Source organism: Myodes glareolus, chromosome 5 (genome assembly GCF_982192425.1).
Source record: "Myodes glareolus chromosome 5, mMyoGla1.1, whole genome shotgun sequence".
In the NCBI taxonomy this organism is placed as follows: Eukaryota; Metazoa; Chordata; class Mammalia; order Rodentia; family Cricetidae; genus Myodes; species Myodes glareolus.
In genome coordinates, this window is record NC_142030.1 from 24244781 (window position 1) to 24257756 (window position 12976).

Consider the following 12976-nt stretch of genomic DNA (forward strand, 5'->3'; position numbering starts at 1 on the left):
TTTAACTTACTTAATATTGGTAAGATTCTAGATAAGCCATAAACAAGCCTGTTTATGTCCAATCTGAACGAACTTGATATTAATAAGATCACTGTTGTACTTGTTCTACCTACTCGTACTGGATGTTAAACTGACTAAAAATAATACTGATAGCTATTCAGGGACTATTCAAAGATGAGGAGGCCCAGTGTTTCTGCTTATAGTCTAGAGCAGCTCTCATCCGCCTAGTGCTGCGACCCCTAAATACCATCCTCCTGTTGTGGTGACTCCCAGCCATAAGATTATTTTGTTGCTACTTCATAACTGTATTTTTGCTACAGTTATGAATCATAATGTAAATATTTGATATGCAGATGGTCTTAGGCAATCCTTGTGAAAGGGTCATTCAGCCCTCTAAAGGGTCATGATCCACAGGTTGAGAACCACTGGTCTAGAAGGAGAACTTGTAGTAAAAAGGCTAGCTTTACACCCGAAATAATTACACGAAAACTGTATTCTTTTAATCACTGCCTGGCCCATTACCTCCAGCCTCTTATTGGCTAACTCTCACATATTGATTCAACCCATTTCTAATAATCTGTATCTCACCATGAGGTCGTGGTTTAAAGGGAAAGATTCATGTCTGACCTGGCAGCTTCATGGCGGGCGGCTCTCTGCCTCTGCCTTCTTTCTCCCAGCATTCTGTTCTGTCTTCTTTGCCTTTCTAAGCTACTGTCCTATCAAAAGCCGAGGCAGTTTCTTTATTAACCAATGAAAGTACACATAGACAGATGACCCTCCTCCATCAAGAACTAAGACAGGCACAGAAATCACTACATGTCAGAGACATTCCCATAGGTAATATTTGAATATTCAGCTTGTTAAAATACAGTTTATCTAGCAAAACGGTGTAATAGAACTTCTGATAAATTTTCTGTTTAGTGACCAGAACCTCAGAGTATATGAGGAAGATGGAATTGAAAGCTGTTTGATCTAGTCTGCAAGTGAACCAGACTATATTCTGATATAATCAAACTATCCTATCAAATTATCAAATTACCATAATTAAATTATCAAATACCACTATGAAATAAAACACTGAGTTTAGGATTAAACCTCGTAAAATGCCAGTAAAAGTCAGACATTTTTATTACATATCTGATATCATAAGTAAGATCTCCTGAACTGCATATAGACAACTTGGTTGAAATGCTTAGAGACAGCCTCTGGGTATACAGTAGAAAAGATGTCCGTATTACAGCGCAAATGTTAGGATACATCATTAGTCTCACAAAGACATTCAGAACCTGGGCCAGCAAGATGGCTCACTGGGTAAAGGTGCTTGCTGCCAAACTTGGTAATTCAGGAGTAGTTTGCTCCCTGCTGCTCACATGGTGAGGGAGAGAGCCTGCTTATCCAGACTGTCTTCTTCCTCCACACGCACACCTCTAGCGATATTCATGAGATAATCACACTGCTACTCGATGAAGGATAGCTGATCCAAATGGATTATGTTATACTCCTAAGACTGTATTTGTGAAATCTCACTTGTCCTTATCCCATAGCTACTTGAATTTCTTTTGTTTGAACTCTATGACTTTGGTCAGTTCATTTTCAGAGAAGCTGTTTTCTAAACATCACCCAGGCAGAACTGACTTGATTTTGTTCTTCTGAGATTGGGCTCTTATGCAATACAGTGCCTGGTTTTGTTTTATAGCAGTGAGCTGTCCATTTATAGCAAGCCAGAAACAATAAGATGCTGTTTGACTGTGTTTATCTTGGCCAGGGATCTAATTTTTAAAGATAAATCTTCCCTGGATTTGGGAAATACAATTGTTAGAAGATCATTTCCTTTTTAATCTGTTCCAGATTTTTGCAAATAGGTTCTGAGTATTTTTCCTTTTAAGATATCGTAAACTTAGAACATTTTAGATTAAAACTCAAGAACTACTGACAGAACACACTGCATGTTAAGTTTGGTGCCACTCCGCAGCCTTTTCTCAGAACAATGCCTTCGCCCTTTTTCTGTGAGGCTATTTCTCAGGTTAGGGCTTGATTTTATTTTGCTGTTAATCATCCTGAGAGCCTGCAGGGAGGTGGGTGGGGTCCTTGTTTATCACTGCTACAATGTACGTCTCCTCTCCTCAGTAGTCGCCCCACATCTCTCATTTGATAGCAGACTTAACCCCTCTAGCTCGTCTTTGGTGCAGTCATCTGCCCATCTCCACCCGTGATGTGCAGCACCACCTCCCTCATCTCCGCATGGCAATGCAAAGCCAAGTTGTCCAGGGCTGTAGCCCTCTACATAACTAGTCAGATCTTATCACAGATAGCACTTTCCTTGAACTGCCTCCTCCAATCCCGGTCTTTGACCAGTATTTAGTTCCTTCCTTTAGTGTCTACACTCCAGCTGTTCTCCCTCACAGATCTCCAATCCTTTGACCCTGTCACCTTTCCTAAATCTATCTCGTCCTTTCTGGGCATACTGCTTCCTGATCTAGCCTAGATTCCATGGTTCCTTACTATCACAACTCTTGCAAATAACCCTGGATCCCTAGTCTCCTTTCTTTCTTCATAGCTCCTGCCTGCACAAAAAAATCCACCGTAGTTAAATCCAACTCCTCTTTTTATGCCTGCTATCAGGCATTTGAAAATAAGTAGAAAATACCATCCAATCAAGTCAAATTGACTGACTTCAAGTTTATGACCAATGATTTCAGTGGGACATTCATTGCTTCTGCAAGTCCTTGCTAATGGATTCACTTTATTCTCTCTGAAGCAGGAATTCTTATTTTTATTTCTCAAATCAATTCTCCATTATATCCATTTCCTAAACCCTCAGTTTATAAACTCACCAAGAGCTACACTGAAAAAAAAAATCGTACAAGTGCTGTGTCACATGTCCACTACCCCCAGCCCAGCTTCAGTTCCACCTACAACCTCTGCCCTTCCTCTTGATGCACTGAAAAAAAAGTCTCCTCCTTTGGGTTCCAGATATGCTGCTTTACTGCGTGCCAGATACGCATGGTGGGGAAGTAAGTGAACTTCTCTGCCCTTCGGCTTTCTCAGAATGTTTGACAAAATGTATGTCCTGTCATTTCTGCGTTTAGAAAGTCATGTGCACTAGAAATAAAAGTGAGCTGTGGTTGATCCCGCTCTGACTAAATGTGCCTACAGAGTTGTGAGAGGGTGGTAAAGGACAGAAAGTAGAGACCAAGTTTACCGAGTAACTGGTTTCTATAGTTCACTAGATGGTGATTTTGGGGGAAAGGAATTTGATTTTCCAGCTTGAACAAACAGGTCGGTGTTTGATCTTAAATTATTATGAATGATGATTATACTTTGTCAGCTTGAGCTATGGAAAGGAAAATCTAAGAAACAGAAAGTAGAGTAAGAACATAAAATTTATGTCATGAGAAATTGCTGGTCACAGGCCAGTAAGATGATTCAGTGGTTGAGGATACTCGCTGCCAACTCTGGCAAACCAAGTTTGATCCTCAGACCCCTCATAATGGAAGACAGCCCTGCAGGCTGTCCTCTGACTGCCACATGTGTGCCACGGAGTGCACTCGCGCGCGCGCACACACACACACACACACAGACGTGATTAAAAAGTTTAACAAAATCACCAGCAATATCATTTTTTTCTTCATTTTGTATTCTGTGTATTATTTAAATTTCCTTGTCTCTTACGAGAGTTGAAAATAGGTTAGTAAGCTGTAAGAAAGACTTTCTTAGCCTAAGGAGAACTTCTAGTGAAAACTAATTAAAATGAAGTAAGTGTTGCGTGTCTATTCCGATGGGCTTTAAGAACTGATTGCATAGTTGACAATGGATAGGAACTTAAAAGCTGTTGTTACTTTAAAGGAAAGTGATTGTAGACGTCCTTCTTTTAGAGCAGGTCCTGCTCTCAGATTATTTCCTGTATGTTATGGGAAAAGCGCAGGTTTCCTTCACGCTTGATAAATAATTCAACAAAGCAGAGTTGTGGAGGCAGTCTTTCGTGGGAGCTACTTTGTAAGTGTCTCTCCTGGAGGAATGCAGCTGATATCAGCAGAAGCATCCCGTCATTGGCCAGTGCTTCCACAGGCTTGTTCTCATTGTCTCCTTCCCATCCATGCCGTGGAACTTAGTGCACATACAGTAATGAAAACGAGTGACACTCTTGCCCTAGTTCTGCCAGAGCAGAGCAACAAATGACTACCAGGCTAAAGGGTAATTATATTTAGTCTCTGAGTGCTTTTCTGTAATGGAAATCTCGAGTTACCGGCAGTGGTGTGCAGATGCCAGTGCCAGCGAGCATAGCGGAAGGTTAGGGAGCAGCCTGGCACATGCATGTGTTGGTTTTAATAGCACGAGAGCATTGATGCTCTTGTGTGGAAGCAGCCCTCCCAAAGCAAATGATTTGCAACCTGTCTGTTGGTGCTGCTCAAGCAAACTGGCTGCCTAGTAGGCTGAGTTGAGTCGTTTATTCTTACCAATGTATTTGTCCTTAGAGGTGTGCAGGTTGCCTGCCTGCTAGTGTGTATGTGGTGGGAGGGGGGCTATTTGCAACCCTGCATTTCCACTGTAATTCATTCCATTTCATAATTGCATCCAGAAAGTTAAGTGATTGGAGCTGTTAAAACAGTGTATGAGCACAGTTCTTGACTTTCTGACGTCTGACTAGTACTGTTTGCACAGTGAGAATTTCTACTGAGAACAGAAGGAAAAAAATCACACTAGCCATCTGAAAAAAAATTGAGTTTTTCTCTCCAAGTGTAAGCATGGATCAGTAATTATGAATAGCTAGAAGGTAAGGTGTTAAATGACCGTATAGTCAGCAACATCTTTGTGAAGACCAAAGCTCGACTTCCAGCCTTGAACAGATACTGACTACTGTTTTGTACTGAGAAGGTTGTCACCTAAGGGAACTATAGTCAAATTCAAGACCTGAATACAATTCGACTTGGTTCATTGGATCTTTTTGTAGACCATCCCATTCCCAATGAAGCTAAGATACCTTCTGAGCTCAGGCTAGTAGTGACAACTGAGATGAGCGCCACATCAGAAACAGCATGAGAGTCACTGAAGAGGGAGCAGTCAAGTACTAGTCATGTACTCCATGTCTTTGGTACAGAATAAAAAGTTAAAGAATATTCTAAAAGTAGAATTTTGATGACCAACATCAGTTGGTACTTTGAGAAGTGAAACTTGAGCTGGACTATAAAAGATAAGGAGAATATGAGGAATATACTAATGTGGGGCTTACGTCCAGCTACAGGTGATAGAACCTGAGTAAGCATGAACTTAAGCCAGGTTTAGAAGTTTGTCAAGAGATCCACAAGGGCTGCAGTGAGCAGACCTGGTTGCTAATGTTGATTCAACAGCTTAAGGATTCCAAGACCACGAAGGCTGGATTCACTTGTCCCTTCGGATGATCAAGTCATCAGATCCATATTCCAGGCAAGAATAAGTGAGAACAGTCTCTCTGAAAATGAACATCTTCCAGTAACTTCTAGTAAATTCTTTGCCTGTGCCTCATTGTACATGAATTGTGACAAATACTTAGACTTAGCTTCATGTTAGGCTCTGACATATAATACTTTTGTGAGGTGCCCTGTCATCTGAATAAGGAAATGACCAGTTCTTTGTGGTTTTAGGGAATGGGGGTTGGGTTAAGTAGTCAAATGAGCAGCTGCTCCTTGCTGCAGTGCTCCGTCACATGCTGAATTGGATTGAACAGGTTGTCTGGGGGAAGACACAGTTTTAAAAGGGACGCAAATTGGCAAGAGGTACATCCAGATGACTTCGATCATTAATGAATGAAAGAAGCCACTTTAAGCTATAAACCATAACATGATGAAGACTGTCAAAGAGACTGTTGGGGTAAGGGTATGGATCAGTTAGAGAGTATGGGCCTTATTGAAGACGCTACTGAAATCCTACCACTGCTAAACAATTTTCCTCATCCCCATGAGCCAGCACAGTTGTCTAGGCCCGCTGTTACCTTTCCCTCACTACACACCACCACACCTCTCATTTCCAACATTATCCTACACTACTCAAAGGTGCTCGCCTGGAGCGTGCTGTGTTGTTCGTGTTGTTTGTCCCCTCCCCTTCCCTTCTCTGAAGAATACCACCTCACTTAATTTTCAAAAGTGCTTCTCTTCAAGTTGGGGATCTTCCCGTGTTGTGTTTATGTGAGGCAGCTCTCCCGTAGTCCTACCCTGTCGTTTCCTCTAGCTGCCCTTTTTCCCACTTGGCTCTTACATCATCGTATACCCACTTGAAATTCTCATACCATGACTTCCCCCAGTTAGCACGACCTTTCTGGAATCCTCTTCTACAAAGAAACTCTGAAAATAAATCCGTGTTTTTAAGTGGATGTAGCATCGTCGGTAACAGAGCTGCTTCTATGCCCTTGATATAATTTTCTTTGCCAAGAGTGACTGTGTCTTTGATGACATGTTGGCAGTTGCACAGGAAAAATGTCTTCTATGGATAGGTTGTCTTCTTTACTGATTATTTAACCTATAGGAGCCTCTGGTGTTTAGTTAGAGCAGCTTGCATGGGTCTTGTAGGGTTTTGACCCAAACTTCCTTGACACAGGGAGGTAGCTGCAGAGCCCATTGTACCCAATTGACCTCTAGAGACTCCTTCCCTTTCAGAAAGATCTTTTTACTCTTCTTGCCGTGTGGCAAAAATCTGTTTCTACTCAAGCAGATGGTTTAGCTTTCAGTAAATAAAAACTAGAGTTCAGCATCTACTTAAGCCAACTTTTTAATACTTCCTACTAGCTCTAAAATTATGAATTCCTCATTTTTACACATATCAGAGTGGACCTATCATACTGGAAAATTAAGACCCTTGCACTTTGTCAGAATATTGAACCATCTCACACAACCTCAGCTTCTGTTTCTCAGAGCTGTTCAGTAAGCACAGATTTAACCCCTCTGTAGACTCACTCTCTTTTGCAGCACCAGCTGGAAACACTAGGGATCAGAACTTTCTGGGTAACACTGCATAGTTCTGTTAGCACTTGCAGGCTAATTTCTTTGTATTTAAGACATCTAGAAGCTGAGGATGTGATCGGCCAGAATCATTTCACAGATGTACATGTCTAATACATTGTAATTTTTGTCCACATTAGAACACAGTTTTCCACTTGACCTTTTATAGTTAGGACCACAGAGTTTCCAAAGATCCTATTTTTAGAGTTTTTATATAAATCTTAACTGAACATATATCTGCAGATGAAGTAGATGTTCAAGTGTATGTGAACTTTGGAGAGGTGACTGATAGGGGAAGAGTTGCCTTTGGATTCCATCAAATACCCAAAAAGATATTGTTCTGTACAGTTATTATGATTTTATGAAAACAAACGCCATAAATACCAGATTTAGACTAAATAATGAGGCAAATGCAAATTGTAAAGTAGTTTGTTGCTGAGGAAGGAAGTGGTAGGAAGGCCATGGAAGCAATCCCCTTAAAGATACCTAAAACCCGTATCTTTGAGTGGAGTGTTCTTCCACTCTAGTTACTCTATAGGACAGAACTATGAGAAATCTGATCTACATGATATGAAGTGCATATTAGGGCAAGAAAGATTAATGTCCATGTATTCAAACCATAGAACAATAGGATTGACAAGGCCTTAGTGCAAAGTCATCCATGCTAATTCCCTGTCAGGGTTTGGATCCTCTCTGAAACATTTTGTTCAGTGGCCAACCAGTTGAAATATAATTACTTCCAGGGATAGTCTGTCTGCTTTAAATAGCTCTGGCAAGTGTAAATTGTTCCTTTTCTGTCTCTTGCTTAATCCACAGTGTTATAGATGAATGTAATCTTTCCTCTTCATGATAACGCTCGGCTGTTTGCACATTGCATACCCTTTAAATCTCTACATTCCAAGACCCAGCTTTTAGAGGTCTGTTCTTTCTTTCTGTCATGTCACCAGGCCTACCTCAAAAGTCATTTCCCTTCCTTCCACCCTTCCTTCCACCCTTCCTTCCTTCCTTTCTTTCTTCTGTCCGTCCTTCCTTCCTTTTATTTATTTTGAGACAGACTCTCTCTCTGTAACCCTGATCTTGGAATTTGACAAGAAAACCCAATCTGCTTGCATCTGCCTCCCTAGTGCTGGGATCATATCACATCTGGATAGAAATCACTTTGGACTTGTTTTCTTAGTATCCCAGTTTTGGTCATTCTCTTTAGAATGAATTCAGTCTTGTCATATCTCTTGGGAAAACTGATGATAGATGAGCATAGTGGAATATCTTCAGATTCTATGTGGTATATTTCTATTGGTGAAACCAATGTTATTTTTCCATTTACTTATGATTATGTCAAATATAATCTATTAAGTTCACGTGTGTCACTACTAACCCATCTCTATCCTCTCTTTCTCTTTATTGCTGCTTTTATTAATGATGATGATAATGATATTGATAATAACGACTATGGTGACTTGGAGCTGAAATTAAGACTAATTTTTTTAATTTGGACACTTTTTTTTCATTAAATCTCCTGCTTAACAACTACTCTTGAAAGACTGCAACATTGGGGTATCCATCTTCAACCTACAGGCCTAGAATGTCTGGCAGACATTTCTGTGAAGCAGGAATTTTAAAGGACTCTCTTACCTTGTCTTGGCAAAGTTTGGCAGTTGCCTTCTTTTGTGTCCTACTCCTCCAACTTGGGCAGCTTAATGTCAGCAGTTGAGGCAAGGGCTATTTCTTGTCCAAAATGGCTAGCTTTTCTACATAGAAAGCAAACTCCACGTGGAAGTTCTTTAATGCCCATCATCTTCTCCAAAGTAGATTGGTGCTAGCAGGAGTAGACATATCTGACTACCATGAAAAGCCTTATATTATTAAAATATCTTAACAGCCATATTCTGTAGGTCTCTGAAGTGTTTAAAGACTACCTGTCTATCTAAAACATATCTGATTGACTTCAGAAACAAATCTAACATGACTACAAGCTTGGTTGTTATAGATGACTAATTACTGCATTTCTTAATTATCCTGAATAGTCTGTAATAATAGTTTTCAAAGACCAGAATTTTACAATACATTTTAAATGATTTGCATAGGTACAGTACCTTAAACAAGAGTAGGAACATATATGCAGTATGTTAAAACAAAAATAATCTTAACTTTATATCAAAATTTATATACAAAAATCCTTAATAGTAGAAACATATGTATAGTATGTTCTTACAAACATAACCTTAAATTTGTAACAAGATACAAAAATCCATTCCATTGTAAAATATTTGAGAGTTATAGTTGTTTTTTAGTTTAGAAGTAGATTCAATAATCTACTCTTTTTTCCTTTCATTCCTATATCATTCCTTTTTTTGTTCTCAGAAAGAGGTCCCTGAATCTAACCTCCTTTGCTTAGTTTGTTTCCTGACCATGATCACTTGCAACCAACCCCCTAACTGATAACAAACATCCATTATCTGCCAAATAACCAAAAACTAGCCATCCTACCTCTTGAGAAAGTGGGATTCATGTTCTTAAAATTACTTTTTGCTAAATGGGGGCAACATCATCTTTAGGAAACCTAGGAGAAAGTCCTGGGTGGAGTAATCTATGAGGCTGGACCATCCTAGATACCCACTTTGAACTTGTCCTGGAAGCAGATTTTTGAGGAAACTGCAACAGAGGCATTTTGAGAGGCTGGGTCACTTGGCTACTTGTTTTCATTGGTGTCTGGTTCTTTTGTTCTGAAAACATAACAATTTTTTAAAAGATAACATCCATATCTGCTTTAACACAAATATGGAATGTATGATGTGCACAAATAAGCTAAGGATGATTCTCTGTTCTATGTTTGAGCAGACTTTATAAGTCCTTTTGGACTGCATAACCAAACTATAATATAAATCTCCATTTATGTCATATGAAAGAATGGCATGTAATAGTAAGTCATGAGAACTCTGTAGCTAACAAGATGTATCATATCTCATCCCTGTTCCCATGTTGAGGGGTCTGCATGCATGTCATCTGTTTTGTAGTTTTCCTTGGTTTCTTCCTTCATATCTGCTGCCAAGATTTTCAGGATGTCTTCCCCAATCAAATCTGGTTTTTATTAATTTTTAAGGAATCCATATCACTGCTTCCTATGGAAACAAAGGTATACCCTTTCCTCTGATACAGCATAACATATTTTCTGACTTCCATTCTGAAGTTAAGATATCCTTGACATATATAGGCTGACTTAATTCAGCAGTTTTCCTCATAATCCAGTATCTCAGTAGCTGTTGGTTTTTGCTCATTAGCATTTAAAAACTTTAAAACCTACAAAGCACCATGCAGGATCTAGATACCCTGTGTATTTCTTATCCTTACATGGCTTATTCTTTTTATATTACTTTACTCTTTCTTTAAAGACTTTATTATTTTTTAACTGTTTTTTTTGTATGACTGTCTATACTCATTTTATTTTCTTTCTTCAGCACCTAAGCACATTTCCAAGCATACTGTACCATGTTCAGAGATTTTCTTGGTCTTGAACTGTCTTCTTCTTCTTCTTCTTCTTCTTCTTCTTCTTCTTCTTCTTCTTCTTCTTCTTCTTCTTCTTCCTCTTCCTTTTCCTCCTCATCCTCCTCTTCCTCCTCTTCCTCTTTCCCTTCTTCCTCTTCTTCCTCTTCCTCTTCTTCCCCTTCTTCCTCCTCTTCTTTTTCTTCATCATCCTTCTCTTCCTCCTCCTCCTCTTTCTATTCTTATTCTTATTCTTTCTTCTTCGTCTGCATCATTTCTCTGACTGTGTGAACCTAACCTTAAACTGCTAGGCTACCCACCGTGTAGCTCCACATAACACATGGTACTGGTAGTTTCTAGCTCTGTTCACTTCAGGTCTTATGCCTGCAGGTGCAGCTGGGAGCTTTTACCCACCCCAGATCTGGGAAGCTATTGGACTTGCTCTGCCACAGATGTTTCTATCTAGTATCCTATCTATTTGTGTACCATTCAAGTGCTCAACTGCATAGCAGAGTCTCTTAAAAGGGCCATACCTCTGTACACTGCAAGCCGTGGGCTCTGTGTTCTTGCCCCACATTAGATGCCAAATGTAGTGAGTCTTTTTTTTTCTTTTTGTCAGATTGTCTTTGGACAACCATCCCCCTAATAATGACACAGAGGCTTGTTATTATGAAAGTTTTACCTTAGTTTAAGCTTGTCCCACTAGCTCTTATAACTTAAATTAACCCGTTTCTGTTAATTTACATTCTGCCATGTGACTCTTTACCCCTCTTCCATTCTGTATATCTGACTCCCTCCTTGTCTTGCTAGCTAATTCTGCCTCTCTTTTTCCAAGAGTCCCTCTCTTTCCAGAAATCCTGCCTATCCTCTCCTTCCCAGCTATTAGCCATTCAGCTCTTTATTAGATCAATCAGAAATGCGTTGGTAGGCAAGGTAGAACAGTGACACATTTTCACACAGTGTGATCAAATCTCCTGCAACAGAAAATGGTTTGAATACCTTACAATGCACAAATTTCACTTAGAAAGTTTTAATGTAACTTTCACACCCCCTCTCCCAGGCCCCCATGTGCCCTACCCCTATCACAGCTCTAGAGCTACCGTGACTCACTTTGATGTCCTTCCACCATCTCCTTCAGTTGCCTTCATTTTCATCTACCTGTACTTAATCAGCTATGAGAGGCTTTTCTCCATCATCTGCAAAATCCAGGGTCTTTATAGCTGGGCTGCACCTTGAGGTGGCAGGCAAAATAGGAAGACATAGGATATCATTGATAGCAATTCCTCTGCTGAAGATACTTGAATACATAAGCTACAGTAAGGACAAGTGTTGATGTTTCCATGAAGCTTCAGTAGTTTAGAATTTTAAGTTCAGGTTCAATTATCTCTTTTTGAGCACCCACTATGTGCATTATATGATTTTCTGTGTTCATTGGCATATAGTTTGTATTTGGCCCTCACAGAGACTATACAGAATAGGTATTAGTCATACTTAACTTTTAAGGTAACTGAGAGGGTTCAAATGATCATAACAGGACGTCATGGTCCATTGCAGCCAGTGTTCTATAGATCACTTGCTGTTAATATCTTTAGCCTTTCTCTTAAGCACAGCATGTGAGTGAATGAAGACAGTGAAACTAAATGCCAATTTGTTACTGTAATTGCAGAGTAGAAGGTACTGTGCTGATGAACTCATCCATGATGGGCAACAGAGAAGAAGCATTTCAGGTCACAGTACGACTTGCTCACAGACTAGTTTCTTGTGTCTTTGTGATAACCAGAAGAGCTGTTTCACCACTATGTTAAAGTATGAAGAAACATGAGGACTATAAAGTACAGCTTTTTTGAGATTTTAAGTTTATCTAATTAAATAAATTGTATAAATTTATTCCATCTGAATTTAGGACACTTCAATTTCAGAGTTTGCTTATTTTTCCTTGGCACTTAAACATATAAAACCTTCTTTTAGAAAACATTTTCCAAAAGTAACCATCAGTTACTTTCATAAACTAGCCGTCACAGACCAACAAACGAGTTCTGTATTCAAATATAACATGACAATTAGTAGTAGAGAGAAAGAGTCTCTCTCCTCGCATTTTTGTCTATATTTCTATGTGTGTGAACATTTATTTTTCCAGGAAAACTGCTCACACTAAGACTGTGATAACTAATGAGAACCATTAAAAGAATTGGGTCATGAACATGATAAATCTCTTGTCTACTCATTCCAAGGACTGTTAATTTTGCTTTTTTTTTTTAAACCTGCTGACAGTTGGGCTAGCTTGTCAGTGCCACTGTCTCCCTTTTATTCCAGGGAATCCCATCCTGAATACAGTTAATCAGTAAGTACCTTAGTAGACAGTCAATTCAAGTCACATTCCTGAGGTTCTCATCATTGTGCTAATATCTGAGAGATACCAGAATAAAAAAAAATGTACACACCTCAATATCTATATAAACTCATGTATAATATAGTAGAACATTCTTGCTATACTTGAGGATAAGGGGCTAATGTTCACATATCTA

General features: G+C 39.4%; 1 protein-coding gene across 3 annotated transcripts in view; it reads left to right on the forward strand.

Moving 5' to 3' along the window:
• The window catches only part of Atf6 (activating transcription factor 6), a 169856-nt gene that overhangs the window by 127245 nt on the left and 29635 nt on the right, over nucleotides 1-12976 (forward strand). Inside the window, exon 16 of one of the 3 annotated variants that reach the window (XM_087906159.1) lies at nucleotides 12118-12353. The exons of the other annotated variants lie outside the window; for them this stretch is intronic. Within the exon in view, the coding sequence (XP_087762285.1) occupies nucleotides 12118-12122 (5 nt within the window). The 3' untranslated portion in view covers nucleotides 12123-12353. Of the gene's footprint in view, nucleotides 1-12117; nucleotides 12354-12976 lie in introns of those variants that run through there. 3 annotated transcript variants of the gene reach the window in all.